Raw genomic sequence first — 27,026 nt, 5'->3', positions numbered from 1 at the left:
TATACAAACTTCAAACCGCGTCAGTACCGCGCAAATGTAAACGGGTTAAGCTGAAAATTCGCAAAAGCAACGTGGCGTCATACAGAATGGAATGGGCAGGTTTTGAAACTAGATCCAGTTACCTAAATGCCCATGGAAACAAGTGCATTTTATGTTAACACGGTACAGGTCGGACTCGATTATCCGGGTGTCTCCAAAATTATTTCACCCCGGATAATCGAATCACCCGGATAATCGAGCCATGCTTCTTTTGTTTTATTTTTGGTGTTCTTCAATTAAAAACTGTTCCTTAAACATAGAAGCTAACATACATAACGTTGTAGTGCCTTAACTTAACGTCTGGTATTATTATAACCATGTTTATTGAAAATGAAATTTTAGCTGAAAAATGTGAAAAATTAAAAACATTTTCAAATAGGCTAAATCTTATTTACAGGTGTTGTCTTTGATGTTTATCACATTCTTTTTGACATATTGTTATCTAAAAATTTGTAAACAAAGCAAAAACAAACTTTTCCCCGGATAATCGAGCCATTTTTACCGGATAATCGAGCCCCGGATAAGGGGCTGTCCATAAACCACGTGGTCATGGGGGGGGGGGGGGGTTCGGCCAATGACCATTTTGTATGGACGAATAAAAATTTTTGTATGGACTAATGACCACGCGGGGGGGGGGTTGAGAAGTCCTAAAAAAAATGACCACGTGGTTTATGGACAGCGCCTAATCGGGTCCCCGGTTAATTGAATCCCCGGATAATCGAGTTCGACCTGTACCATTAAACATCTTATTGATCTCATGAATCGGTGGAGACCAATTGATGATTTATTGTTTATCAAGATAAGCAGGCAATTATGTTTCAACATAGGAAAGTAAGAAGTGATTAACCTTCCAGGACGCGCACCATCAAGCAACCGAAACTGCACCGCGCTCGCGCTGTATACGAAAAGCGAGATTTTTTGGTAGTGTTGTACTTTTTACAACAGCGCGCGCGCTGAACGGTTAAAGAGAAAGAGAATTATCGTAAGTTATTTTAATTTTTCATCCTTAGCAGTGAAAATCCATTATCATGCAGATGGATAAATTCATGGAATTCAACAGTGCATCAGAGCTACAGACGTACAAATCCCAAGAACCATGCTTTAAACAACAGTGCATTTGATTATTCTGTTCTTGCTCACTTGAAATAAGCCTAAAATAAGAAGCTCAGGTGCGCTGGTTTTGTTTACCAAGAAATTGGTGCGCTTGAAATCGTGATTAGGTACCAATGTTGGCCATTGTGGCAGCCATTTTGGGATTCTAATAAGTCTGTCCTTAAGGACTCACATGAGTGAATCCAAAGATGACCGTCACAATTGCTGCAGTGAAAATATCGAAAGCAAGGATCTCGCCATCCAAATGGCACACAGATCTCAAAATGCTACTCATTGCTTCCTCACTTGGACGCACTCCCATTTCACATTAAGGTAACGCTATCTAAATGCAATTTGGGCAGCATCCATTTATTACGTAACGCTAAAATCGTCAGTTTTTGACCCCCCTCCCCCCTCCGTAACGCTTTTTTGTATGAAGACCCGAAAATTTTTGTATGGACCGTAACGCTCGGTCATACTCCCCCCACCCCCTAGAGCGTTACGTAATTTGTGGATGGCGCCTTGGTCGTGCTCAAAACAGTTTTTTTTTCAAGACTTCAACCAGAGGTTGTAAAGACTGAACGAGCACTTACATAAGACAACGAACAACACATATAACACCCAGTGGCCCAGTGGAAAATTTTCCGTTTGGCGAAAATTTTTCCCCGACTGGAGTGGGAATCGAACTCACACTCCTGAGGCTTTAGTTGGAACACTTAGGCTGTGAACCGTTTCGCTTGTTCGTTTAACTTTTAGTTAAAATTTGACACTTCGATAGTTATTTTGAAAATAACCCTACTCGCGAGCAGGGTTAGTCTTGACAGTTCGATAGTTATTTTTTGTTCGCAATGATTTGGCTGCGTACTGTATTTTGTTCCAAATAACTACTCTTCTGTCAAATTTCAAATGGGCCACCGTCGTGGTTATTTTTTAACTTTTCGATGGCAACTAACTATCCAAGTGTCAAATTTTAACTAAAAGTTAAACGAACAAGCGAAATGGTTCACACCCTTAATGTAGGCACAGCTCCCTACCACCCTTCGACAACGCAACATGCATAGTCCACACAGGACGAGGCAACACCGGTCGATGGACGAACCGTGCGCTGAGCATAGCTGTCAGGTATGTTGGGAGAGTGAGAGAAAAGTAGAGTGCAAGTAAAACATAAAAAGACTAGCGGGAAGGTAAACAAAACGGTTTGAAGTTACCAAAAGGCGAATTAGAAGAAAGTTTAGTTTGAAGCGAAATTGAAGTTGAAAGTTAAATGCAGTTCGAAATCCGTTGAAATTGTATCGAACTGATAGTCGGAACGGTGTTTAAAAAGTGGCAGTTTGCTTGTGATTTTGTCATTGATTAAGGTCAGATAAACTAAGTAAATTTGTGTTGCGTATTATTGGCAAAGCATAATGTTCATTTGTAGGATCCAGCTGGACCAAAGCCCGCGCCAGAATACCGCTTTACCTGGCAGGAGGAATAAGAAAACCATTAAATGTGATTACTAATTAGAAATAAGCTTAAAAAGAAACCAACTTATTTAATTTTTGTATTATGTTTTTGTCAGAATTCGAATAAAGATTCAAGCTGTCACAACTAAAGTGCTGCTCTGAGAATTCAGTTTTATTAGGGTGGTCCGATTTCGAACACTTGAGATTACGGTTTAGATTGGTTTAAGAATCAAGAAGCAGCGTGTGGAGCTATGAAGGGTTTCAGGTGTACTCAGAAAATATTTCTGGTGGTTCATCCGGGATTCCTCTTGAATTGTTTTCCGCATTTCTTTCCGTGTTTCTCATGGGATTTTCTCAAGAGTTCATCCTGGGATTTCTCTCAGAATATCTATAGGATTTTTTCCTGAGATTTTCGCTGAAGTTTCTTCCAGGCTTTTTCAGGAGATTTTATGGGCTTTTCGAGGAGCTGACCACGTGATTTCTAAAAGGGATTTCCGCGAAATCGATCCAAGGACCCCTCACGGAGTTTCTCCCGGAGTTCCTTCTGCACTGTCTTCAGGAAATTATCGTGAGATTACGTCTAGAGTTTCTCCTGCGTTATTTATTAATGAATCTCGCTGGATTTCTCTTGGAGTTCCACTCGTGATTCCCTTCCCAAATTCTTTTTTCTTGTGTATTTTTACTTATTGCTAATTCTACACTTTTCAGAATTTCTCACTGAATTCATCTTGGAAGATTTTCACTAGTGTTGCATATCTCCTCTCTCTCTTCTTGGCGTAACGTCCTCATTGGGACAAAGCCTGCTTCTCAGCTTAGTGTTCTATGAGCACTTCCACAGTTATTAACTGAGAGCTTCCTCTGCCAATGACCATTTTGCATGCGTATATCGTGTGGCAGGCACGAAGATACTCTATGCCCAAGGAAGTCAAGGAAATTTCCTGTACGAAAAGATCCTGGACCGACCGGGAATCGAACCCGTCACCCTCAGCATGGTCATGCTGAATACCCGTGCGTTTACTGCCTCGGCTATATGGGCCCTTAGTGTTGCATATAGTTTTCAGAATTTGTCGTGGACTTTCTAACATGATTTCACTTGGGGTTCATTCAGAATTGCTTTTGGAATTTCTACAAGATTTGTTGTTAATGTTTGTAATGGAGTTCTTCCCGCGATTTATTTCTGTGGGTTTACCAGGCTTTTCAACGTAGTTTTTTATTTTTTCAAGATTCCTTGCTGTGATCGTCGTGAGATTTTCCTCAGAGTTTTTTTTCTCTACATTAACCCCAGTGTACTACTCTAAATTCCCCAGGATTCCTTTGGATGTCCTGTTTGGGATTTTTCTAATAAAAACTTCGGGAGTTCTTGCCTGTTTTTTCCACGAGTGTTTTTTGGAATACACTGGAACCTCTTTTAATGCCATGTACTGGGAATGCATAAATATAAACCGGGAAAAAAATGAATATTGTGCATTTAATCAAGTCAGGCCTTTGAATGCTTACTTCTCGAAAAAAAAAGTATTTTCTGGGGTTTCAAACGAGGCATAAAGGAGGGGGATCCAAGGATGTTTTGGGTGACATTAACTGTGTAATTATTTGACTGAATGATTTCTTAATTTTTGCTGACTCTCGCAGTTTAGGGGATCAAAACGGATAGTTTTGGCCTTTAAACAGTTCCACCCTTGAAAAAGGCCAAATACAAAGTGCCGAAACGTCGATCACAACAAAACTATTAGTTTTGATCCCCTTGACTGCGACAGCCAGTTAAAAATGGTGGCTGTAACTAAAATTTTGCGAGTTTTTGGTCCACTTAACCTTACAGGACGCGTTCCTATTTAATACTGAAACTGCAACGCGCTCGCGCTGTATACGACAAGCGAAGTTTATGGGTAGTGTTGTACTTTTTACAACGGCGCGCGCTTGAAGAGTTTAAACGGCTTTCCAGGGAGACTTTAGGGCTTGAGATTGATTGATAAGATTTAAAGCCCTTTCAGATGTACCTGAAATCCCCCAAAACGATTAAACACCCCTGAAACCTATTAAGTAATCCTGAATCTTCCGGCGATCCTGAAACGCCTCTAAAACGCTCCTGAATCCATCTGCGACTCTCTGGAACGCCTCTGAAACCCCATGGAACCCGCTGGAACTCCCTGATACCATCTGAAGCGCCTCTGAAGCCCTCTGATATGCCCTGAGCCCTTTAGTAATCTTCAGATATCCCCTAGAGCTCTCTAAAACGTCCCTGGGTTCCACTGAAATCTCCCTGAGCCCTTTGAGATATCTTGCTATGCCCTTGAGGTTCCCTTATCCCCCTGAGACTCCCTGATACCTCATAAAATTCCCCTGTAACAACCAAAGCACAGATAAGCAAACGTCTCACTCTATTCACTTCTAATCGTATCACTTTTTAACCAATAATTCAATCTGTGGAGCCTCGTAGTCGTGCGGATAGGAACATCAAGCTTCTAATCGCACCATGCTGTGGGGTGAGGGTTCGATTCCCACTCCGGGCGATGAATCTTTTCGTGAGAATAGTTTCTTCTCAGTATCTACTGGTGCATGCCCCGTGTGCCCGTTGTCTAGTGTTGAGTTTCGTTCAGTCTGTACATCCTCAGGTTGAAGACGGTGTCCGTGTCTTTTAGAAATATTCTGTAGTTTGAAAATCACTCGTTCATGGCACTCGCATTGTTTTTGCTCTTGTTTGATATTTGCTCACTAACGACATCTACTCTGCGGTTTTCGAAACACATTGTTTAGCATTGCGTGATGATGATTTTAATCACAACTCGTTCCAAATGTTATGTATGATAGTCTGTACTCTAAGAAACCTAATTGAAACCCTTCTGAATTTTCCTGAAAATCCCCAAAGAAGGATACCATCTTAAACGCACCCCCAGGTAACACAAAGTCTTATATGATGTTGAAAAAGATGCTAAAGTGGAGGCCATACGCGTACATGCTTTGATTTAACCGTGTGTAAAGTGAGCATATATCGCCTCCACTTTTGCATCCTATTCAACATCTTATGCGATCGTGTGTTGACTGGGACTAAGACTCCCTGAGCATCCTGAAACTCCTTTGAACTTTCTGAAATCCCATAAAATTTCCCTATAGCATCCCAGAAGCTCCCGAAAATCCCTGAATCTTCCTGTGATCACCCAAAACGCACCTGAGACTCCCTGAAACTCCTCAAAGATGCCCCTGAGAAACATTTTGGAGAAATATGGGTGGAAATAAAGATATCTGAAAACCTGTGAGAATTTTCCGAAGAAACCAAGGAAGAAACTAAGGGTGGAATTTAGCGATGAACTCCAAGTTAAGCCCGCAAAATTCTTTGGGAAAAATGTTTGGAAAAGGTGTATAAACGTTTCGCAAAAATCAGTGTAAGATTATTAGAGAATTTCTTCCGAAAAACCCGAAAGAAATCCCAAAAGGAATTTTTCAAGAATTTCGTTATTTGTTGTTTTGGGTCTCCGGAAGAAATCATCCGAGAATCTCTAGAAGAATTCCCGGGAAGCGCTCCTGCAGAACGCTGGGAAGGAACACTAAACACCGACAAATCCTGGAAAGAACTTTTGGGGGCAAATAGGAGAAAACCGCTTGCTACGCTAAACTTGTTTGTTCGAATCTGGTAGAGTAGTAAACTCGTTTTTATTCATACGACATGTTCCACAAGTAGTATTCACCACCAAAAATGTAGTGAAATCAACTTTACTACCGTCGATGGGGGTGACAATGGGTCTGGGGGGTGAGATTGGGTCAAAACGGAGAAACATAAAATTTTGAATAGCTCATCAACTATCGCTAATTTAAATTGAAAACTTTATATTATTTCAAAGAGAAGCTGTTTTTACACGTCATGATGCAAAATAAGATGTTTAGCAATAATCGTTTTTTTGTCAAATTTGTGGCTAAACTTATATGATGAAACTACTAGTAAATCACTCTGAAAAAAATTCTCTTTCGTAATGTTTCACACAAGTACCTAACCATAAATTTTCTTATAAGTGGTTAGCTGTAGGTATTACCTGGTTGATGCAACGAAAAAAGCGGGCTGTCAATGCACTTTTTATTTAAAAATTCAATATTTTCGACCCTATGTCTAAATATTAAGAATGGGGGTGAGATTGGGTCAAGCAAGTTATCGAGTGCACATAACCTTAAATAAAAATTCAACGTGTTATCCAGTCCCCATTTGACGTTAGAGTGGTGCCATGTTCACCATATCTTCATAAGCACGATTTTTTTTCGAAAATATGTCGAAGAAGTGTCAAGCGAGTGTGTTCATACGTTTAGTGCCTAAATCATTTATAACAATAAACCCATGCGTATAGACAGCTCCTCTGAACATCAGCTAATCTTTAGTGTACTGCAATATCGTAAGCTCACAAAATAGACTTTATAGCGTTTTTCTTCTCCGCTCATTTCTTTAAATTTTAAGGAAATATCGTGAAACTACCAGACGGTAGTGGCATCTAGGAAATACCGGGGCCATAAAACCGGTAACATGACAAAATTTCAGAAGATGAACGAACGTCGAAAAATATCATGTTTTTTTTTTCAATAAATTTTTCAATGCGCCTCTCCTTCATTGTAATCCCTTCCCCTCCTCTCATGGAGGTTGAAACTTTAAATGAGGATGATTACGGTGGCTGAAAATGGCGATGCAACATACAACCTTTGTTTTGTCAAATTTCAACCATTTTTTCGATTGTATTAACCACCTAAAAGGATTAATCATCTTTTAGAACTACCAAAGTTTTTATTCGTCATGGTTACATTGTATATTAAGTAGGTTTACTAGATATGATCAATAAAATTAACTTGTATTCTTAGATAGGCGTCTTCGAATACTTTGACCCATTCTCACCCCCTCTAAGGGATGAGATTGGGTCAATTTTCAATCATTTGCAGTTCAGTAGACAATCCATATAATGTGATACTTTCTTGCTAAACTATCATTACCATATAGAAGAGTATACATTTCAAATAAAAAGTTATTCCGACTTCAACTGCATTTGTTATCTAACAAACAATCTTTGAGTATCCTTTTTTGACCCATTCTCACCCCCAACGACGGTACTTTTAATTCACACGACCCAATGGGTCTACATGCGTAACCAGTCTGGAACGTCCTCAGGCCCTTCTGAAACCGCCTGAAACGCCTATGAAATGCTTTGAAACACCCCTGAAACTCTCCTGAAGTTCAGCTGAAAGTCTATGAAGCACCCTTAAAACCCCTCTGAAACCTCTCAAAGCGCCCATGTCAAAACTGTAGTCAAGTCAATTTTTAAATATGCATTCCCTTATTTTTTATGTCCCACCCTGTAGGCCACCGGCCAACAGCCCACCGGAAAAACTTGTTTCGCCCATCCGAGTGACGACGACACAGGGAATAGAGAAACTCGAGCCGTTTTTCGGAAGGACATCCTTTGGTCCTTTTTTTCGACGCCGCCACCACACCACACCGCATCGTTTGATTCGTTCCGAGCCAGGAAAATTTGGTGTTTATAGATTTCTCTCTGAAACTAATGACTGAATTTGAGATTCGGCCCACTTGGGCTCGCTGGTCCGTCCGACCCTTAAAAACGGGGTCAAAGGATATCGATGAACTATACCAGCTATGGCTCTGGCGCAAATCGAATTTCGAATAGAATTTAATTACTGTAATCGTGCGGGGGTGTGAACGGGGTGGAACAGTGGGAGACGAATGGCATAGGTCGAGGACATGGGGAATAATGAAATAGATCAGATAACTGAGACGTGAGTACTGTTCGGGTTTTTGTTCGTGCATCACCCTTCTATGATGGCAAAAGGGGAATTGAACTTTTGAAATGAGCGTGAAAGTTCAAGTGGAAATTGAAAATTGATTCGTGCTTGGGTGGAGGTGCTCGCTGTAGGAAAGGATGTTATCAGAGGGAAAAAGTTTGATTGAGTGCGGAGGATCCGACGATAAGAGCTGTATGCCATCATGCTTTGATGCTAGAGCTAGTGTCATTCGAAATTGGATGCTATGAACTGATATCACATTTTTGGCTTGGAGCATCTAAATAATGTGTCCTTTCTCGTTCTCTTTTTTATATTTGCAGCATGGATTATATAAGCCTCAGTTGCTGTTCGCTGGCGTTCATCCTGTATGTCAACACACTCAGCGCTGGATTCGTTTATGATGATAGGTAAGTTCGACTTTGAAATATCTGCATACATTTTCATTTGAAAGCTATGGATGGAGTAACACTTCTTCAACTAGGTTATTCACTACACAGATAAAAATGATTAGATTTACACGTCATGTAAACTTCAGTTTAATAATGTAAACTTAGTGTTATGATGGTTTACATGATATATCATGTAAATTCGTGTTATATGTCATGTATACACACTGAGCCATGCTGGATTACATGACATATAATGGAAGTTTACATGATATTTTATGGCTTTTACATGATATGTCATGTAAACTTTTGTGATATCGCACGCTCCAATCATGTGCATTATATGTCACAGAATTTTACACTCTTTTTTCGATCTGTGTATGTACTTGAGTCAAACTCAATCTCTTTAAATATTAGGATGACATTGCATATTCACATTCTTTTCTGCATCGTTCCGCATTATCGGAACAAAATTTCCACCAGGACTTGGGTTCAACGAAAAACCCTGAATCACTCCATCACTTTTCTTCGCCCAGAGCTGTTCTTTTCATCATAACTGGGACCAACCATCATCGGCACCATCCTTTCGTAAGCCCGTGATAAAGAAAGCGATCCTTTTCAGGCCCGTTTAAAGATAAGCCCCCTTTTCACCGTTGTTCGTCCGTCCGTCCATCCATCTCCATTGTCCGTTCGTCAAAATTCCTTCCACTCCTGCTATCCGAGGCTACTGTAACCACCGCCACCACCCGTTGAGGAGGAGCAACAGCGGGCAGACAAAAAGCGGTGACGGCATCCCATCTTTCATATTTCATTCAATCATTCGCCTCGCCTCGCCTCAGAACCCCGTCCCCCGACAGGTTCCCAATTTATTCCCATCATCAAACATCGCTATCATGTAGCAAAATTGATTACTAGCTCAATGGAAAACATCATTTATTATCATCCGCTTCGCATTCATGCACACACGTACGTACATATTTGGGGGAGAGTGTGTCAGAATGCAACCCATGTCTTCTAATAAATTACTAGAGGGAACCAGGTGAAATCAATAAAGGAAGGTTCAGTGAAAAAAAAAATATTGGATAAATCTCAACTTCCAGTTACTTCTTATGGTATATCTAGTATATAAAAAATATCTGGAAAAATCCTTCAGTATCTTAAGCATTTCTCCATGGAATTACATGCAGAATTCTAACATGGTCCCTGGTGTTTTTTTTTTCAGAAAATAGAGAGAGTAAATTGAAGTGTTTTTCAAAAATTTTCCTATGTAGGGTATATGGATCATTCCTTGGCCTAATTTGCAAACCGCCTTGACAATTTTGACCATAACTCATGAATTAATAGCACTAGAAATAATATGTTGACCCTATTACGCACTCTAGGCAATGCATGTTTCACCAACTGGAAATAAACTTACGTAAATATTCAAGAATTTACTTAACTAAGTTGAAAAGATTCGATGTGATGGTATGCAACGTTGGTCTATGGTACATACATTGGCCTATTAGTGGATACAACGTTGGCCTATTGCTTTCCATGCACTAGAACCACTTATTATCTCATTTTTTCAATATTTCTGCTGAGGTATTATCTCTGTTTGTTCACCAATCATACTTTCAAATTACATTTTCGGAGCCAAATGTTCAAAAAACTATAAATAAATCACTAAAACTTAAGTTCTTTCTTTTTTAGTAACGAAAACAATGCAACCCGATTATTGTGTTATATTTTTACAGTCACCGCACGCAAAATCTATCTTTCTGTTCGTTCTTTCTGGTTCTTACGCAAGCAATGTTGTTGGCGTCACTTTATCGGTGTTTTTGACGTCACTTTACTGATGGGCCAAGATTTGGGTACATAGTGAAAAAAGTGTCCTCAATATTCGGCCCACATGTAATTTGTAAAATAGTTATTATTCGTTAAAAACAAACATACAAATTCAAAATAGCATCTTTGACCGTCGCATCAAATGTTCAGTTATTGAAAAGGCAATTCGAAATATTCCAGAATCATGCCATTTATGATCATGTGTATAGACTACCCACTAAGCCGAAGAATCATGGCGTCTACAAAAGCTAAACAAAGTGACATTTTCATACAATTTTAATACTCCAAAGTGCTAAAATTGAAACGAAATGTTACAGGTGTTTGGCGCAAAGCTTTTCCGGTATCCAGTTCGGCGTGTTTGTTTGAGTTTTTGGATAACGTTAAGATAGGCCGAACGAGGGGACTATGCCAACGAAGCATCCCGATACCCTATTATCTGAAGCATTTATCCAGGAATTGCACAGGAGATAACTGCAGAAATAAGTTCAGGAATTAAAAAAAAAAAAACAAAAATCTGAAATTTTAAGGAAAAACAATAAAAAAAATCTAGGAGTTTCCAAAGGCATCTGTAGGGTTTCTCAAGGGATTTCTTGAAACTATCCTCAAGGATATCTTAGAAACTCCTTAAAAAGTTTTTTTTTAGTTTTTAGGTAATTTCTGGAAGATCCTGTGGCAAGATCTGGAAAACCTTCCTGGAAGAAGATCCAAACAAATTATGCAGTGATCTCCAAAGACATCCGAAGAGATATTTCTGATTATACCGCAAGAGCAATTTCTTAAAAAAACATGTATGAGTTTTTTCACAAATCACAGAAGAAATTTCACAAAGAATTCTTAGTGAACCATTGAGGATAATTTCCAAGACGATCCCTGTAGGATCTGTAAAGAAGTTTTTATACGAATACCTGAAAAACTCCATGGGAAAAGTTTTGAAGAAATCCGTCAACTTACTGAAGATATCTCTTAAGTTGTGAGGATATCTCTGGAGATAAAAACTTCTTTTCAAAGGAATTAAAAAAACCAGCAAAAATTCCTCTAGAAATCTTGGGAAGCATTTTAGAATAAATATCTGGATGAATATCCGAAGAAATTCTAGGGACATTTCTTAAGAACTTCTTGAAAAAAAAATAACTTGAGAAATTTGTCACTCTTGGTGCGATTCCTAGACAAAAATTCTTTTGAGGTATTTATAGGAAAATTCATGAAGAAATCCTTCAATGATATTATTGGAGGATTTTCTAGAAATATTCTAAGGTTTCTGTAAACGAATTTCTGAAAAATAAAATCCTGAATACCTATAGAAACGCATAGATCAGCTTCTGAAAACATCTCCAGAAAAAAACTTCCTTAACCATCTTACGCCCACATTTTTTTGATTTTGATCAAAAATCGATTTAAATGTTTTGGAAGGTGATTTTTTTAATTCGTGATTTTGTGAATTTTGATTTTCGATTTTGCTTATTTTTATTTTTGAGCATCCCTCTTGGAAGGAGTCCTCTTGAAATTTCTTCCAGGATTTCTCCTAGAGTTCCTTCCGAGATTTCTCCTGAACTTTCTATGGGGTTTCCTTCCTCCTGGGATTCCTGCAGGGATTTCTACTGTTATTTCTTTGGGGATTTCTCTTGAAATTTCTTCAGGAAATCCTCCTGGAATTCCGTCGGGTATTCTTTCTGGACTTCCTTCAGGGATTCCTTCGCAGATTTCTCCTTGAATTTTTTCGGAGATTTGTTTTGGAATTCCTTCGGGGATTCCTCCTAGAGTTCCTTCGGAGATTTCTCCTGAAATTATTTCGAGGATTGCTCCTAGAGTTCTTTCGTAAACTCCTGCTGAACTTCCTCCAAGGATTGATCCTGAAATTTCTTCGGGGATTCCTCCTAATATTCTGTCGGGGATTCCTCCTGGAATTTCTACAAGAACTCCTCCTGCATTTCCTTCGGAGATTTCTCTTGGAATTCCTTTTGCGATTCCTCTTCGAATTTCTTCGGAGATTCCTCCAGAAATTTCTCACGGGATTCCTCCGGGGATTCCACCTGGAATTCCTTCAGGGTTTCCTACTGGAATTCCTTGGGGATTTTTTTCTGGAATTCATTCGGGGATTCCTTTTGGAATTCCTTCGGTGATTCCTTCTAGAATTCCCTCAGGAATTTCACATGGAACTCTTTCAGAGATATAATCTGGATATTTTTCGTTGATCCATTCTTGAAATGCTATGGAGATTCTTCCTTGAATCGCCTCGAAAATTCCCACTGGAATACTTTTAGGGAGTCCTGCTGGAAATTCTTTATGGATAATTGCTGGAATTCCTTTAGGATTCACGCAGGATTGTTTTCAGTATTTGTTCTTGAAATTCCTGCGCGGATTCCTCCTGAAATGCCTTTGGGGATTCCCCCTAAAATTCCTTTGAAGATTCTTTTTCGATTTCACCCAGGGGTTCCTCATTAAATTTCTTCGAGGATTCCTCTAATTTTTTTTCGATGGTTCCTTCTAGAAATCTTTTGAGGATTCCTTCACGAATTACTTTGAAAATTCTTGCTGATATTCCGTCACGGATTCCTCCTAAAATTAACACGGGAACTCCTCCTGGAAAATTTTTGAAGTTTCCTCTTGGAATTCTTAAGGTGATTCCTCTTTTTTTTTAGAGATTTCTCCTGGAATTCCTTTACTTTTCCATGGAATTCCTCCAGGATTCCTCCTGGAATTCCTCCGGGGTTTCCTTCTTGAATTTATTCGGTGATTTCTCCAAGAATTTCTTCGGAAATTATTTCTAGAACTCGTGAATTCTTCCTAGAGTTCCTTCGAGGATTCCTTCTTGAATTTCTTCAGGGATTCCAGTTGACTTCCTATGGAAATTCCTCTTAAGAGTTTCTTCTTGAGAAAAACCTTTGAGGATTCCGCTTGGAATTCCTTCGAAGATTTCTCCCGGAATTCTTCCGGTGGCTCCTCCTGAGATTTCTGCAGAAATTTGTCCTGTAATTTCTTGGGAGATTCCTCCTGGACTTCCTTCGGTGATTCCTTCTGGAATTCCTGCGGGGATTCCTCTTCGAATTTCTTCGGGGATTCTCCCTAAAATTCATTCGGGAATTCCTCCTAGAATTCTCTCAGGGATTTCTCCCGAAATTCTTCCAGAATACCTCTAAGATATTTTTCGTTGATTCCTCTTAAAAATTCTTTGGGGGCTCTTTTTCGAATTTCTTGGAAAGTCCCACTAGAATTCTTTTAAGGATTCCTGCTGAAAGTTCTTTCTGGATTTCTCCTGGATATTGTTCATTAATTTCTCCTAGAAATCCTTGCTTAAAGGATTCCTTCTCAAATTCCTTTAGAAATTTCCGCTGGAATTCATTCGGAACCCCCTTCTTGAATTCATTTAGGGAGTGTTTATGATTTTTTCACGTTGATACCTAGCTAGCGATTAGATCTTGTGCTTTATCGAATAAAACTGGTCACAATTATGCATATTTGATAGATATTAGCTTGTGAGTGCTGACATTGTCAATGGTGGTTACGTCAACTATGCGATTATGGGCAGAATAGGTCTAATCATTGGTCGCAGCGACGGATCTGAACAGGATCTAAAAAAGGTATTCAACCAATCGTAATAGTTTATTTCTTCAATGGTCATGAAATAGCTCAGACTACAAATTCTAGAACGTAATGATAACTTGTTTGCTTTGACAATGTAACATTATGGTCAAGTTTTGGTCACGCTGATTCACGCCGGCCAAAAATGGCACTCACGCTGCCGCCGAGCAAAATATAGTCGGCGCACAGGTCTAGGTGGTCAGAATCATGAGATAAACCATGCCAAAGTACTTCGTTGTAAATGCACACTACCGCCACATAGCGGCGGAATTACGCACTAAACTTACCATCATTTGATAGCCATAGACCTTCTGATCAACTTTGCTGAAGACAACATTCTAGGTGGTCAGAATCTTGAGATAAACTATGTCAAAGTACTTCGTTTTAAATGCACACTAGCGCCACATAGTGGCGGAGTTACGTACCAAACAATTCACCATTTGAGGGTCATAAACCTGCTGAACAACTTTGCCGAAGGTCTGAACTTTGCAGAGGATACGGGTATTGAGATATAGTTTAGTAAATCATAATGTTTTCAGGTGATGCCAAACTTTTTGGGGTGTTACAATACTAGACAATGCGATTCCATATTTATGGCGGGTAGTGTATTTGGAAAAATATATAACGGTATATCTAGACGGGAGTTCTGAAAGAATTCATGGATAAATTTAGGAAGAAAGCCATGAAAGATTTCCTTGGCTTTGAAATCCTTTGATAAATTTATTGACAAATCTTATGTGGAACTTTTGAAGAAATTTTCAAGAAAATTTATAAAGGTATTCCTTGACGAATTTCCGAAAGAATCGGTGTAAAATTTTTGAAAGAGTCTGTGAAATACTTTCTAAAAAATATTTCGAAAAATTTGGTGAAAAAATCACTGGAAGCTGAAATTTCTGGTAGAATGATTTCCTGAAATGACTCCCGAATATATATAGATGATCCTTTTTTTAAGAAACCCATTAAAGTTTTTTCTTGAGGAGTTTTTGAAGAAATTTCAGCGGGATCCTCTACCAAGGATTTCGAAGGAAATTCTAGGGGAGATTCTAAAGCGACCCATTAAATACATATGTTCTGAAGAATTTCCAAAAGAAATCCGTGAAAGACTTTCCGGAAGTCATTCCTGGAATAATTAAAAAAACCCAGATTGATCCACCTAGTGGTGATAGTGCCTTTCTCGTCGAATATGTACTCAACATTTTTTCCGGCAATAAGCCGAAGTGTTCCTGAATCCTGAGAATACTCTAGAACGGAATAAATCTCATTTTCTTCTTTTGTCACAGTGCTCGTTGACTCGTCAATGTGGGGTGGAGTTGATAAATAATAAATGTATTTGATGAAAAAATTCTTAAAAAAGTTAAGCAAAACCGCTTAAGGCGAAACTGGAAGCATTTCCTCACTTTTTGGTTTTTGATTTTTTATTAAATAACGAAGCAATATTTTCAAAATCAGTTTTCGTGTACCGCGTAAAAAATTCAGAAGATATCCTGATCCACACTCTACATGTGCACGAAAACCGATTTTGAAAATATTGCTTCTTTATTTAAAAAAAAATCCAAAACCAAAAAATGAGGAAAGGCTTCCAGTTTCGCCTTAACTCATCGGTTTTGATAAAAAAACTTCTGGAAGACTCTAATTTCACTTTAAAATTGAAACATTTATTGGTTTATTTATTTGTGCACTTCTTCAAGATGTTGAATTCCGACCAAAATTTCCAAGTGGGGACCCCTCTGGACTTAAGAGAAAATCAAAATTTGTGTCAGCCTTATTCAGAAAAGCAAGAATTTTATCAAAGCCATAATTGAATTTGGAAACTTATTGATGGCTCATATTCCGACGCTATGTTAAACGTATAGGCCGAGCTGAAATCTCTCAGTTGACTGCTTGACCACCTTCACTAGCACTGGATGCCGATCATTATCAAGACATTTCGGCAATTTTTTTAGCCTATATTTTATTATCATTAGTTATAAGATTCATGTAAAATTTGACAAAAAAAAGTGCAAGCAAGCGAAATTTCTCCTATTAAAGCCCATTCAAATTTCAATCGTGTTACAGAGCGCGAGAACTCAACCAGTTGCATCAAAATTTTTCGCAGTAATTTTAGACGCAAAGGGGGATTGGTGCTATAAAATTTAATTTTTTCCATACAACGTTGATCCATCCTACTGTATAATGACGCCTCAGGAATCTAAAATGATGTAATTTGACAAGATCGCTTAAATTTTTATCAAGATTTTGTTCTTTTACACATATTAATCGCTTGCATCGATTTTGTTCACCTGCGTAATTTCAGCAAATTCAACCCTGATTCTGCAACACTGCCGGTAATCTTAAGTGTGGTCAGAGACTATTTTCTTGTTGCCCGTTTATCTGGTTAACAAACATTTTTGATGATTTGATGTTTCGCATGCATGGGTTTGGTTTAGTTTTTAATTGGTCACTTCCGACGGGACACCTGGAACCGGTTGCGGAACACAACCGGTTTAGATACAGTATGAAACTATTTTCCTGCTTACCGTTCATCTGGTTATCGAAAAAGCCGCTCTTCGATGTGTCACATGCCTGGGTTTGGTACACTTTTTTAATTGGCCATTTCCGACAGGACATCCGGAACCGGTTCCGGAACATAACCGGATAAAACATGGTCTGAAACTATTTTCCTGCTTACCGTTCATCTGGTTATTGAAAAAGCCGCTCTTTGATGTTTCACATGCCTGGGTTTGGTACACTTTTTGAATTGGCCATTTCCGGCAGGACATCTGGAACCGGTTCTGGAATACTACCGGTTCAAACATGGTCTGAAACTATTTTCCTGCTTACCATTCAACTGATTATCGAAAAGGCCGCTATTTGATGTGTCGCATGCATGGGTTATGTTCACTTTCTTATTTGGCCAGTTCCGGCGGGACACCCGGAACCGGTTCCGGAACACTACCGGTTCAGATACAGTCAGAGACTATTTTCCTACTTCCCGCTCCACAGATAATCGAAAATGCCGTGGTTTGATGGGTCGCATGCATGGGATTGTTGCATTTTCATATCTGGCCCCTTCCTGGAGTACCGGTCCGGAACACCTAAATGGCCATAACTCCGGAACGGCTGGACCGATCTGAACCGTTTTCAATAGGAAACAATGGGACAATGTACCCCGTCGAATGAACCATCGGTCGTTGAAATCGGTTCATATTTACTATCTAAAAATGAGGTGACCTTTTTGTACACATACACACACACACACACATACATACACACACACACACACACACACACACACACACACACATACATACACACAGACATCATCTCAACTCGTCGAGCTGAGTCGATTGGTATATAACACTTGACCCCTCCGGGGGCTCTATCTAATTTTCGTTTTTGGAGTGAACATATAGCCTTTCGGTACACCTTGGTGTACGAGAAAGGCAAAAATGTGGAGGATATTCAAATGGGAACTAAGAATTTGCTGAAGGAATCAATAGAAGAATTCCTGAAGAATTGCTAAGAGAAATCTTGACACAGTTTCTTTAAAATTCCTTGGAAGATTTTCTGAAGCATTTGCTGGAGGAATTTCTTAACAAATACCTAGAGGGTTTTAGACGAATTTTTAAAGATATCCAAAAGAAACTAAAGAACTGGATATATTTCCCAAGTAAATGCTTTTCAAAGATTTTTAACGATGACTTTTTGGAGGATTCACACTACGAATCGCTGGAGAAATTTCGTCTGCATGCCAGGAGCAATTAACGGAAATTCTCAAAGAAATTTTTAAAGGGATTTCCAGTAAGAATATGAAGAGGATTTCCTGGAAGAATCCCCAGAGGAATCACTAAAAAAATGGTTGAGTTTCTAGAGGAATCAAAAGAAAAGTTACAGCATGGGTTCATAAATAATTATTATAAAAATTCCAGCAAGAATTTCTAGAAGTAGTTCCAGAATAATTCTTGAATAGTTTACGAAAGAAATTTCTGGAGTTATCCTCAGGAATATCTCTGGGGGAACCAGGAAGAGCCTTTGGAGGAAACCCAGCAGACATTCCTAGAGAAATTCCAAGAAAAAATTGTAAAGGAATCTTTTGATAAAAAAAAACCCTAATTAATCCACCTAGCGGTGATAGTGCCTTTCTCGTGCTTTAAAATATCCTTTCAACAAAACTCAAGCGACATGTTGACGGCATTGACATAAATACAAAATGAAAACTGCTTGCTAAATCTACTCAATATGGATACATTTTATATTAGCATAGCATCCAATATTCAGAAATTATAAAACAAAATTCAAACCATATAAGTGTCATGAAGCCGCAAAATTTTAAGACGTCATTTTAGATTTTCCGGTCATCATTTTATGACTCCGGATATCTACCCCAACTAAACTAACCGCCATCTTGAACATTGAGACACCAATCTGGATGTCCTGGTATTCATTTTTGGACCTAAAATTACATAAAATAGTCGCCGTATTTGCACGGGTATTCAGCATAACCATGCTGAGGGTGACGGGTTCGATTCCCGGTCGGTCCAGGATCTTTTCGTAAAGGAAATTTCCTTGACTTCCTTGGGCATAGAGTATCTTCGTACCTGCCACACGATATACACATGCAAAATGGTCATTGGCAGAGGAAGCTCTCAGTTAATAACTATGGAAGTGCTCATAGAACACAGCTGAGAAGCAGGCTTTGTCCCAATGAGGACGTTACGCCAAGAAGAGACAGAGAGAGAGAGTCGCCGTATTGAATTTTGGCATGTCGTTTATGATTTTCTGGTTACCAGTTTTGGACGAAGACCGGCATTCTTCCCTATTCAAACAATAGTCATATTGCAGACCTTGTGAAACAGCGGACAGCTTGGGTTTTCTGATTACAAATTTTGAATTCTGAACATATTTCCATACAAAATATGCCCATAATGCAAGAATTAAAAATCCTATTAAATAGGCACTTACTTGAATACTGGGCCATTATCTTGGATTTTGGACCGCAATGGTACGATTTGGTTAGATCGCTTTAGTTTTGTCTATATTTTGTTCTCTTTCATATATGTGAACAGACCGATTCGTCACTGTTGTTCATACCTAACGTTTATCAGGCCATTAAACAAAGCCACGATTTAATTTTTCTCATGAACGTTGGTTCTGCTACACAAAAGCTAGTCTCTAATGTGATCTAAGGCTATTTTCTTGCTAACCGTTCATTAGATTATCAAAAAATCTGCGATCTGATGTGTCGTATTTATGGGTTTGGTTCATTTTTATATTTGGTAATATCCGGTGGGATAGCCGAATCTGAATCCATGAGTCATGGACCATGACACTACCGGTTGTCCCAATTATGGTCTGAGATTATTTTATTGCTTATTTTTCACCTTTACCTAATCACCGCGATTTGATATATCGCATGTCTGAGTTTGATTCACTTTTACTTTTAACCACTTTCGAAGCCACAGCTGAACCCGCAACACTACCGGGAATCTAATGTGGTCTGACCCTATTTTTCCATCAGGATGTCGATAAGTCGTGATCAGTCTTGTTAGAGATCACAGTCATTTGAACCTTTTCGTCGATATTCGGCCTCCTTTGTCTCCGGTATTCGCAACACAATCAATCAAACTACTGTTCGAAACAAAAATGTCAAACGAATGCACTTCACCACGATAGCGGCTTCGGAAGACGGTTCGGCTTTTGTTATTCCTGTCTTCTTCCATAACAAGAGCTATGTTGCCCATCTGTGTACCGTATTCAATGCAACATGCAAGAATAAACTCATATTAACATTCATAATCGGAATTGGCTGAGAATCTATGCGTAATGCTAGAATTACACACGTGTCATCGTGTCAGATGACATTGATTTGACTCTTTCTTATGTTTATTGATCTTCGTTCTACTGCTCGTGTTGTGTGTAGGTAAGAGGTAACGGTGGCGCACGAATGTAACAAAGCAAGCTGACACACACTGCGGCAACGAAATGAAGGTAGTGAAAAGTGTCGAATGTTTACAAGACTGGTCGTGATCTGAGACGAGACTCGCGAAGAGGAAAAAAAGCAACGTCAAGTGCAGCCCAACTGAGCTGTCAGTTGTAGCCCGTTTGATTACGTTACCTAAAACGAGTAAAGTATTGCTATCCGAGATAAATTCTGAAGTCAAAATTCACTTCGAGTAGCACTTTCTTCTCCTGTACTGTCGAAAATAAACTGAAAACAAAATATTCCAATGATTACTTTGCTTGGCGATTGTTGGCGATGCATAATTTCACCTCAACATGATTTTGTGGGTGAATGGGATTCAGTCACACTGCATGTGAGGTGATGCGGTCACGTACGTGTTTGAACCACCAGCCCAAAACATAATGTCAACAAGGATAGGAAAAAGAAAAAATATAACAATGTGGAGAAAAAGAAGACCGTCTTCGCGAGTCTCGTCTCAGGTCGTGATTTGATACACCGCATCCATGGGTTTGGTTAAATTTTACATTTTACTACCCAGATCTGATTCCGGGTAACTACCGGCTGAACCAAATATGGTCTAACATTATTGTCTTGTTAACTGCTCATCGGTTAACCAAAAACGCTGCAAATTGAAGGTGTCACATGCAGAGTTTGACAATTTCGACGGGACTCTCGGAACCCATTCCGGAACACTACAAGTTGTCTTTAGTGTGACCTAAGGCTATTTTCTAGCTAACTGTTCATCAGGTTATCGCAAAAGCCACGATTTGATGTGTCACATGCCTGGATTTAGTTTACTTTTACATTTGGCCTCTCCTGGCCACTCAAAACCGATTCCGAAACACTTGCTGACCGTTCATTAGGTAATCTAAAAAGCCGCTATTTTATGTGACGCATGTACGGGTTTGTTTCTCTTTCAGATTTGACCACTTCGGCGGGAACCCTGGAACCGGTTCCGGAACACTACTGGTTCAAATGTGGTCTGAGATGATTTTCCTGCTCATTGTCCATCAGGTCATCGAAAATGCCGTGGTTTGATGTGTCGCATGCATGGGTTTGCTTCAATTGCATATTTGGCCACTTCCAGCGGGACTCCCAGAACCGGTTCGGGAACACTACCGGTTCAGATATAGTCTGAGACTATTGTCCTGCTTACCGCTCATCAGGTTATTGAAAATGCCGTGGTTTGATGTGTCGCATGCATAGGTTTGATGCATTTTCATATCTGGTCCCTTCCTGGGGTACCGTTCCGGAACACCTAAATGGCCATATCTCCGGAACGGCTGGACCGATTCGAACCATTTTCAATAGGAAACAATGGGACCAGATTCCGCGTCGAATGAACTGTCGATCATTGAAATCGGATGAGGTTTACACCAAAAAGTGATGTGAGTTTTTTTGTACACACACATACACACATACACACAGACATCACCTCAATTCGTCGAGCTGAGTTGATTGGTATATGTGACTCGACCCTCCGGGCCTTCTATCGAAAAGTCATTTTTGGAGTGAACATATAGCCTTTCCAGTACACTTAGTGTACGAGAAAGGCAAAAAACATGTAGAAATCACAGAAGGAGCTTCTGGAGCAATCTCTGTGGGCATTCCTAAAGCATTTCTTCAAGGAAATCTAGAAGGTATTATTCGCGAAGCAATGTCAAGATAAACAGTTTGAATTATTTTAGATTCCTTTGTAGAAATTCTCTTAGAACTCCACAACAAACGCCTGACGGGTTCTCTCAGAAAATGTTTGCTGAGATTGCTTCAGAGGTTTCTCTAAGGATTCCTATACACGTCTTTCCAGTGATTTCTCCAAGGATTCCTATAGAAATCCCTCTTGTGATTCCTCCAGAGATTTTTTCAAGGAGATCCTAAGACGTATCTTTTGGAATTTCACCAGAAATTCTTGATAGAGTTTCTGCAGATATTTCTATTGACATTTTTTCAGGAATTTTTGCTGTGATTTCTCAAACACGTTCTTCTAGTATCAAGAATTTGCTTAGAAGTCCTAGCACAAATTCCTGAGTGAATTCCAAGTGAATTTTCAGCAGGAGTACTGGATAAATTTTTAATTTAGATTGTCAATCTTTTGGGAAATTTTCCCCCGTTAGTTCACTTTGCATCACCTTCCCTCACATTTTCCTCCCTGACACTAAAGTCGCCAACGAACCGACCGACCGACGATGACGATAACCAAGCAAAAGGCAGGCAAAAGGCGTCATTTTCTCTCATCAAGCAAATGAAAGAAAAATGCGCGCCCCCACCCCCGTCCACCTAACCAGTCAGGAGGCCAGCAACATCAGCACCAACCCAACAACGGAAGGATCCGCGTTTTCCAGCTCCTTCATCAGTTTTGAAAGGCATTAGCATTCAGCTTCAGCTCTGGTGTTCCATCGAACCGATATTGCCCAGGCTAGGGGTACCTACGATGCTCGACGTGCGATGCGATGCGATGGCAGGCGAAGAAAATTTTATAAATTATGATAAATACGTTTATTGTCACGGTGCGAAAATTGGCATTAATCAGACGATGGTTTGTGCTGCCGCTGGGTCTCAGCTCCACCCTCGTCGTCGCCATCGTCAGGTCATAATTCATCTGACAACCGGCCAACGGGGCTTGGTCTTTAGAGACTGGGGGTGGGATGCTTCAAAGGCGAAGAATTTGACAAGAGAAAGACACATTTTAAAGACAAAACGATGGCGCTGTCTTGAGAGAAGTAAAAATGCGAAAGTCACGTAAATTTTTTAGTGTAGTCGTTGAACAACAAAATTTACTAAATAAAGATTTTCAAGATACTCACGTTTTTCAACAACTTAAACCAAATGTTCAGTCGGTAATTTCCATGTTGTCCACAAATGGCCACATATTGACTGGATTTCGTGAAAAATGAATCACGGCCATTGAACCCGACTCATCGCAATACACTTTACAGGGCGATATCGAAGAGTAGGCATGTCCGTCATCTTGTCGCAGTTCCGGATGAGATCTAAATGAACCAAATAGTTCACCTGAAACCCTTGCACAGCTAAGCACTTCACCCATCGTTGCTCAGTCTGGGCAGCTTCTCAAGAGAGCCATTTTCGTCCACGATTTTCCATAGCTCAGTGCAGTCGATATTGTATGCCGCTTTGATGTCGACGAATAGATGATGCGTGGATACCTGATTTTCACAGAAAATAGAAAGTACTTGCCGTACGGTGAAGATCTGGACGATTGTTGACCGGCCGTCGATGTAGCAAGCTTGATAACTTCATATGAACTTATTCGTCTTAGGTAACAGAATACACTGCAACCTCTTAAAAAGCTATTTGAATGGGGGAGCGTTTTATAGCATTTCAGGAGCGTTTCAAGGGATTTGCTGGATAGTTTCAGGGGGTTTCTAGAGCCTTTTAAAGACATTTCAGGGGTATTTCAAATAGGTTATTATGATTTCTAAGGGCGCTTCAATGGGATTATGGTGGTTTCAGGGACGTTTCGAGGCATTTTAGGCCAGGGTCGTATCAGGGAGTTTCAGTAACACCCTTAAAGTGGAGGGGTTTCAGAGGCATTTCAATAGGATTATGGAGATTTCAGGAGCGTTTCAAGGGTTTTTGTGAAGGGGTCTCAGAATTTTATCTGAAACTTCGTGAAATGTCTCCGAAGTCCTCAAAAAATCCCTCAAACCCCATGTAAATCACCAGAGACACTCCGAAACTCACAAAAAGGCCTGCATAACGCACCTGAAACTCGCCGAAAATCCTCTGACTCTTTCTAAATGCCTCCGAAACCTCCTAAAACCCCCTCGGACTCCAGTAACGCACCTCCGAAACCACCGAAAGCTCCTACGGATGGTCTCTGAAACCCGTGACACTTTCAAAAATCCTGTGATATTTAAAGAAATCCCTTAAACTCCCCTAATACCTCCTCTTACTCAATGTAATGCACCTGAGACCCCCACAAACCCCCGCATCGATAACGCATCGATAACGACTCCGTAATATCTCTGAAACCCGCTACAAATACTTTGAAACTTCTTAAATTGCCTATAAAATCCCCCTCAGATTTCATGTAACGCTCCTAGGACCCTTCGAAACCCCCAAAAAGTCCTGCGTAAAGCCTCTGAAACAATGCCATTGAATTTTCCAATTATATCTAAGAACTAACTGTTTAGAATGGGGAATACGGCTGAAGATTTTTTGCATTTGACATTATAAAAGCAAATTGTAAAATAATGTGGCAGCTGTTTATCGTTCTTCAAAATAAAAGAATAACCACCTCCCAAGAAAAAAAAAAAAAAAAACAAACACATTTTAACTTAGTTTAAAGTTTTTATACGAATAGGATTTTAGGAATTTCTCAAAAAAAAAATCCATAGACGTATCTCTGCTAAAATTTCCGAAGAAATACTTGGAGTACCAAGAACGATTCTCTGGAAATATTTCAGAAGAAGTTTTGATTTATTTCTGAAAAAAATCAACAAGGATCTCCTGGCAGATTTTCTAAATCTTTTTTTTTTGAAAGAATCTCCAAATGAATTTAATAGGAATTTTCAAACAAATCTCTGATCGAATTCCTGTGCAGATTGCTGGAGAATTTTTTTAAACAATCTCTGAAGCACTTCTTGAATTTGAGGTAAATTCGTGAAGAAACAAAACAAAGGATTTTCTGAAGACGTTTACTAAAGATTACCTGGAGGAACTTCTCAAAAAAACTCTGGGTGATTTTTTTTATTTTTTTAATAATCCTGCAGAAATCTTTTTACAAATTCCTGGAGGAATATCTGAAGGAAAAATTAACACAAACATTTATTAACATTCATAAAAGATCTCCTGAAAATTTTCTAATAAGATTCATGTGTAAATCCCTATAAAATACATTCCTAAAATTATCCTTTAAGTAAATTTTAGAGAATTTTCGATTTATTAATACCCGTAGAAATTCTTTTGGAAATGTAGGTATGAATTTCTGCAAGTCGTCCTGGAGGAATTACTGAACTACTGAAAAAAAAATCGTGCGAGAATCCCTGAAGGATCTTCTTAAGATATTTTCCGGGAGTCCAATATTGAGACCTTGGGTTTGGAGAAATTCTTGAAGGAGAGCATAGAAAAATTCACAATATAATATCTGAATGAAATGCTGTAGGAATCTTTGGAAGAGGTTTTGAACAAATTTACAAAAGTTGCCTCTAAAAAAATCAAAGTAAATATCATCGGAAATTTCTGAAGCAATCTTTGAAGGGTTTACTAAAACAGTTCCTAAATTTTTTTTTCCTGTGTTTCTGAAGGAATCCATTCATGCCTTTCCTGAAAGATACTTAGAAGCGTCAAAAAATTAAAAAAAAATATCAAAAAAACCTTCAGACATTGTCTGAAAAATAAGTCCTGAAAAACATCCCAAAATAAAATTATGGAGGCCCTCTTGGAAGACATTTTTTTTCTAATTCATGAAGCAATTTCAAAAGATATTTATGGGAGGGTTTCCAAAAAGAAACCATGATGAAGTTTTTGAATGAATAAAAGAAGCTATTCTTAGATATTTTCTGATAAAACCATTGCATGCAATTATGAAGAAAACGTTTTTTTTTCGAAAAAAAAAATATTGATATATATTTTTTTCTTCGAAAATTTGCTGTAGAATGTTTTGAATGAATCCATGGAAAAATTTCTGAGGATTGTTAACTAGAGAAACACTTGGAAACAATTTTGAAGGAATCTCCAGAAGAGTTTTAAGGAATTCCTGAAGCAGTTTCCAAAAGCATTCCTAGAGGATTTTATGTAAGAAACTTCAAACAACTTTCATGCGAAATCTCTGGAAAAACTTCTAAACAATCGATAGAAAAAAGGGTTTGCTAAAACAGTTACTAGATTTTTTTATCCTGTGTTTCTGAAGGAATCCATTCATGCTTTCCTGAAAAATACTTAGAAGCGTCAAAAAATTTAAAAAAAATATCAAAAAATCCTTCAGACATTGTCTGAAAAATAAGTCCTGAAAAACATCCCAAAATAAAATTATGGAGGCCCTCTTGGAAGACATTTTTTTTCTAATTCATGAAGCAATTTCAAAAGATATTTATGGGAGGGTTTCCAAAAAGAAACCATGATGAAGTTTTTGAATGAATAAAAGAAGCTATTCTTAGATATTTTCTGATAAAACCATTGCATGCAATTATGAAGAAAACGTTTTTTTTATTTCCGAAAAAAAAAAATATTTATATATATTTTTTTCTTCGAAAATTTGCTGTACAATTTTTTGAATGAATCCATGGAAAAATTTCTGAGGATTGTTAACTAGAGAAACACTTGGAAACAATTTTGAAGGAATCTCCAGAAGAGTTTCAAGGAATTCCTGAAGCAGTTTCCAAAAGCATAGAGGATTTTGTGTAAGAAACTTCAAACAACTTTCATGAGGAATCTCTGGAAAAACTTCTAAACAATCGATAGAAAATATTCAGAGGGAATGCGTGGGAAAGTTTCTGAAGGATTTTTTTGATTAGATTTATGAATGATACATGAACAAGTTTCGGAAAAAATAAAAAAAGCCCTATGGAGGCCTTCTTGAAAAAGAAATTTCTAGAAGAATTCATGAAGTAGTTTTTAAAGAAATTTATGTAGGAAATTCTGAATGAATTCATGGAGAAGATTTTGAAGAAATTGGAAACTTCGTAGAGGAATCATTAGAAGCATTTACGAATAAAATTGCTGAAGGATTTTTTTTAATAATCCCATGGAGGTATTTCTGAAGAAGTCCATGGATTGTTTACAATAGAAATACTTGGAGTAGTTTTAAAATGAATCCGACCAAGAATTTCAGAAGAAATCCATGAAGGAGTTGCTTAAAGCATTCCGAGAGGACTTTATGAAAGAAACTCAAAACAAAATCAGTTCAAAAGAAATTTTGTAATGGTGGTCTTGGAGAAATTTCTGAAAATAAAACATATTTTCAAAAATCCCTGGCAAGCTTCCTGGATTACT

General features: G+C 38.7%; 1 protein-coding gene across 3 annotated transcripts in view; it reads left to right on the top strand.

Moving 5' to 3' along the window:
- Window positions 1–27,026, top strand: part of LOC115261027 (protein O-mannosyl-transferase TMTC2) — a 1,032,251-nt gene that overhangs the window by 221,031 nt on the left and 784,194 nt on the right. For all 3 annotated transcript variants that reach the window (XR_009997427.1, XM_062849978.1, XM_062849977.1), the window contains exon 3: window positions 8,660–8,746. Coding sequence is in view for 2 of the 3 variants with exons in the window: in XM_062849978.1 (XP_062705962.1) it covers window positions 8,660–8,746 (87 nt within the window). In the remaining variant the exon portion in view is untranslated. The remainder of the gene's footprint in view (window positions 1–8,659; window positions 8,747–27,026) is intronic.

Source organism: Aedes albopictus, chromosome 2 (genome assembly GCF_035046485.1).
Source record: "Aedes albopictus strain Foshan chromosome 2, AalbF5, whole genome shotgun sequence".
NCBI classification, from domain to species: Eukaryota; Metazoa; Arthropoda; class Insecta; order Diptera; family Culicidae; genus Aedes; species Aedes albopictus.
The sequence above is the reverse complement of the archived record's forward strand: the minus strand, read 5'-3'. Positions and strand labels throughout refer to the sequence as shown.